The sequence below is a fragment of the Alligator sinensis genome, unplaced genomic scaffold (assembly GCF_000455745.1).
Source record: "Alligator sinensis unplaced genomic scaffold, ASM45574v1 scaffold115_1, whole genome shotgun sequence".
Lineage (NCBI taxonomy): Eukaryota > Metazoa > Chordata > Crocodylia > Alligatoridae > Alligator > Alligator sinensis.
This window is the reverse complement of record NW_005841895.1, coordinates 1,378,648-1,383,240: the sequence shown is the minus strand read 5'-3', so window position 1 is coordinate 1,383,240 and position 4,593 is coordinate 1,378,648. Positions and strand designations below refer to the sequence as shown.

The 4,593-nt window shown below is 46.0% G+C and overlaps 2 protein-coding genes across 2 annotated transcripts in view; one reads left to right on the top strand and one right to left on the bottom strand.

The window, feature by feature from the left end:
- Positions 1 to 545, bottom strand: part of MOCS3 (molybdenum cofactor synthesis 3) — a 2,270-nt gene extending 1,725 nt beyond the window's left edge. The window contains exon 1 of the mRNA XM_006018197.3: positions 523 to 545. Within this exon, the coding sequence (XP_006018259.2) occupies positions 523 to 545 (23 nt within the window). The remainder of the gene's footprint in view (positions 1 to 522) is intronic.
- Positions 546 to 632: 87 nt separating this feature from the next.
- DPM1 (dolichyl-phosphate mannosyltransferase subunit 1, catalytic) overlaps positions 633 to 4,593 on the top strand; it is a 21,519-nt gene continuing 17,558 nt past the window's right edge. The window contains exons 1-2 of the mRNA XM_014517189.2: positions 633 to 868; positions 1,731 to 1,830. Coding sequence (XP_014372675.1) covers positions 771 to 868; positions 1,731 to 1,830 — 198 coding nt within the window. The 5' untranslated portion in view covers positions 633 to 770. The remainder of the gene's footprint in view (positions 869 to 1,730; positions 1,831 to 4,593) is intronic.

The following is a 4,593-nucleotide window of genomic DNA, read 5'->3' as shown; positions in this document are numbered from 1 at the left end:
TGTCGACAAGGTGTCGGTGCTGCTGCCCACCTACAACGAGCGCGAGAACCTGCCGCTCGTCGTCTGGCTCTTGGTGCGGAGCTTCCGGAGCAGGTGCAGGCCCGACCCCCGCCCTCAGCCTCTGCCCCTCCGCGTTGCCGGCGCCGGCCCCGCTGTACGTGTCCCGCGAGCTCGGGGAACCGCGCGCGAGGCCCGTCGGTTGCCGCCGTGCTGCTCGGAGGACGTGGGCCGACCAAGTTAACCCGGTATCTTGTATTAGACCCAATAATAAATCGTATGGTTATTTAGGAGTCGTTGTTTATGAAGTATTGGACTAGTACGAGATACCGGATTTACCCAAAGAAGCTGGCCTCGTGCGGCCCCGCGCGCGCAGCCCCTCGGTGCCCACGGCCCGGCGGAGAGGCGACCGGAGCCCGGTCCGGGGGGAGAGCCCGGGCTTCTGCTCGGGGGCGGGGGTTGCAAGCGCGTCCACAAGTTCCCTGTAAATCCTCTAAACGGTTCCCAAACGCTGGCAGGCTGCACGTTGCCGATTTAAAATGATGCATCCTTAAGTCCCACCAGCAAATCTGTCAGTTCGACCTTAAATTTGCTGGTGGGACTTAAGGTGGAACTGAAAAATTTGTTGGCGGGACTTTTCAGTTCCACCTTAAGTCGCACCAGTGAACTTGTGTGGTGTAAAGTAATTATCGTCAATCTGTTAACGTGTGCCCGGACCTGCGGTCTGCGTAGCGCTGGTGGTACGTGTACCACAGGTTGGGAACTGGTGCTAAATGCTTCCGGAGATCTCGGCTGGGGAGCTGTCGCAGGCCGGGATCCGGGCAGCGAAGCCTGGCTGCTTGTCAAGAAATTTACGGCCTCGCCTGGAACTGTACGGGGCTAGATTTAAAACTTTTTTTTTTCTTTTTGTACCATTTCTCCAACAGACTTGAAAATTTGCCCCTAAATATTAGTAGTTAGGTTTGATGGATAACAGTTAATGAAATAATAATGTTAACTTTGTTATCCCCCTAGGTCAGTGGCTCCCAACCTTTTTTTGCTGCAACCCCCCCTGCCCCTGACTCGTTCGTGCCCAGCGGTGCCAGCAGAGCCTAGGCCAGGATCGCAGGGGCCAGCGGTGGCGAGAGCCGCGCAGACCGTGCACCAAGAGAGCCCCGCAGGCGGGAGGGGCGGAGCAAGGGACAGATCCCCCTCTCCTGCCCGTGACCCTGATTTGGGTCGTGCCCCAAGGTTGGGAGCCACAGCTCTAGGTTATCTGTGCTAGGAAAATCTTCCTTTTACAAATGGAGAATATCACAGGCAACTACATTCTGCCTCTAATAGTGAACAGTGTTATGTTTCACTCTGATTAGTTAAGGGAACAAAATGACACTAATTGGAAGACTCGCACTTGCTATGACCAGTTCTGCACCAATACCAGGGAAAGTACTGCTAGACCAAGGAACTAAAACATTGTTAGCATCCAGTCTCTTACACTATTGGGAATGCAGAAATGAAATGTTGTAGGTGAGATAATGATCAGGCTGCTCCTGCTGCAATTTGCTGTAAAGGAATTGTAGCTTGAGATGTGAGTGAAACAGGGCGATATTAAATCATGCCTTGAAAAGCTGTAGCACATATCTCTAACTGCTAGTGAATCACTCAGTACTTTGTCCTCGAGTTTCAAACCTTTTGAAATGACAGCTAGTGAAATTGCTTTCCCATGTGTTCTTTTAAAATTATTCTCATTTCAGTGGAATCGACTTCGAAATTATAGTTATAGATGATGGAAGCCCAGATGGGACACAGGAAGTTGCTGAACAATTGAAAGGGATATATGGATCAGATAAAATTGTGAGTTTCTTTTTTGTTTGTTTGTTTACTTATTTTTGACATTTTATTTTGTTGTTGCTTGGACAACGACATACTTAGACTGGAAATCGGGAATCTTGGGTTCTACCTTTTGGGCAAGATATTTAACTTTTTTACCTTAGCTTACCCAGCAATACAATGGTGATTTAATAATAACTGCCTCACAACGTGGTATTGAGAGCTCGTGAATAAATACTTACAAAATATTTTCAGTGCCTCCTATCTTGTTCCACTGAAAGAATGATAATGATTGTAGCTGATCTGTTAATAGTTGGAAAGAAGGGTTAAGAGTAGTTAACGTTGACTCTCACTTTCTTTGGCTGCAGAAGTAATGAAATCAGACAGAGCAATGCTACTTTAATCTTTGTAAAATTACTGTTTTCAGTTGGAAGGGCCTTCATTTCTACCAGGACTGTTAAGGGTATATTCGCATCAAAAAAGTAAAACAGTAGTAATAAATTATCGAAAGTGTATATGGTAGGGGAAGTAATGCTTAATTTGCCTCTGCGCTATGCATATTTAAAAGTGTTTCTGTTCAATGATAAAAGTGTATAGGTTTAATATGGTCTTAGAACTAACAGTTGTAAGTTTTTAAGGTTATGTTTATGAATTTAAAAAGTTTTTATAAAGATGATTTCAGGAGCGGTAATATAGGAAATTTAGAGTCTTTCATTAAACTTTTCTGTTGCTACTTTGTGTATCACCAGTGGTGCTCATACTCTGGCCTATGGGGTCATGTCATCTGGCCTGTAGGCCAGCTCACAGGTCTGGAAATTTGGTGGTGGTAGAGCAATGGCAGAATTAACTGCTATAGTTTCCAGATTCACAGCAGTTGCCACTGCCACCACTCCCCCATCCCCAGATTTACAGATCCATGGGGAGCCCTGTAAACTAGATGACAGCCCTGTGGGTGGGGTTGCTTCGTGGCTGGATCCAGCACATGGAGCCAGACCACTGTACCAGATTGTACCTGCATCCCAGATCTGCCTGTGAAGTGGCCGTGTGCTAAATCCGGCCCAGGGGTTGGCCCTGCCCACAGAATCAAGTCCATGGACTGGCCCCATGCCACTCACCTGTCCTGTGGGGTCAGGAGGCACTTATATCAAATGTATCCTCTCTAAGACTCCAACTCTGCAGACCACCCCAAGCAACGATATGGAGTCCCACAAATTTCTGTGAGAACTCCACACTAGTATAGGCATCCATCTACCCAGATATAACTGGAGAAGCCTGGGAGGACAAATACAAATCAATTCTGGGTGTTTATTAGACCAGTTTTCTTGGGTCCAGTTTCCTTCAACTGATTCCAGGTAGTGAGCAAAGCCAGTGTTATGACTAGTGCACAAAGTTCCACACTTAAATAGCTTGATTTTACTTCTCATTTAGTAAGTAATAACTATATTCTGGGATGAATGAGCTCCATTGCTGAAGGCCAAGACATTCCGAGAAAATGGGTGATGAATCAATGAATAGTTACTATTGAATTGGTCAAAGTTTTTGATTTTTCTTAAATTGATGTTAAATTACTACATAGTCTCATAAAAAGATTTGGGAAAAGACAAGAGAAACCAAAATAACCAATCAATAAGAGCTCTAATGATTACTGTCTTTTCACAGAGGTTTGCCTTTGTCATTCTTTGGCTTTCACTCCAGTATTTGTGACCTTTCAAGCACTTGTATCAAAAGATCCCATCTCTTTTTCAAACTGTTGTGTCTGAAGTTTGGCTTCAAAGTTCGTGTTTAGATATTTGCCTTTTTTTTTGTCAAACTGTTGAGCATCCACAAGCCCATACTGATGTTAATGCAAGTTTTAGGTTATTCAGTGCTCTTAAAAATTGGACGGGAATCTATATAGGGACTAATGTACCTAAAGTACTGTTGTTGTTGTTGTTTGTGGAGATCTTGGCTTGGAACCGAGCTCTGAGAGAGAGATGCTGAGCAACCAGAATTTCTTGTGGAACTGACACTGTTCAGTATAGGATCAAGGCCTAGGTCATTCAAATTAAACATCTTCAAAAATGCGAATATTCAGTTGCTTTGCTTGACTGTCTGCACAAAAGCATGAAGTGTATATATTCACTATAAATTGTGTATTCAGTCACTTCAAGTAACTCAGTGGTTGTCAAAACTGGAGTGGAGGAATGAGTACTCTTTGTAAAAGAGTATTTCAAAGCAGGCAAAGGAAAAAAAAATACTAGAGTGCCTCTTACTCCAGAAACGCCATGTAAAGCCTATAGTAAGTTGGTTTATAGTCTGGTTAGTTAGGGTTACCGTACATCTGGGTTTTCCCAGACATGTCCTCTTTTTGGGTCCTCCCATCTCCATCAGGGCAGTTTTTTTTAAATATTAACAAATGTCTGGGATTTTGCTCTGCTTAGCATCAAAGTTTCTCTCAGCATTTCCTGGCTTGCCCAAAGCAAGGAGCTGCTTGGGGCTGGGGGAGAGTGATTGGAGGCAGGGAGCATTGCATGCATCTGCACACGCACACGTGCATGGCCAGCATGCAGCCAGGTGGGGGTGGGAGCAGGCCTAGGAGCTGGATGCAGGTAGGTCTGTGGGGGTGGGGGTTAGAAGGCCAGAGCTTGGGGGCTGTTCTGTTCGGGATGCGTGTGTGGCAGGGATGTGTGGAGGGGATGGATTTGTGAGGCGGGGCAGGTCTGGGGGGTCAGGGTGCTGTGGGTTAGGAGTTAGGGGCGGTAGCAGAGCTGGGGTGGAGGCTGTGGCTGGGAGTGAGGGGCAGGGACA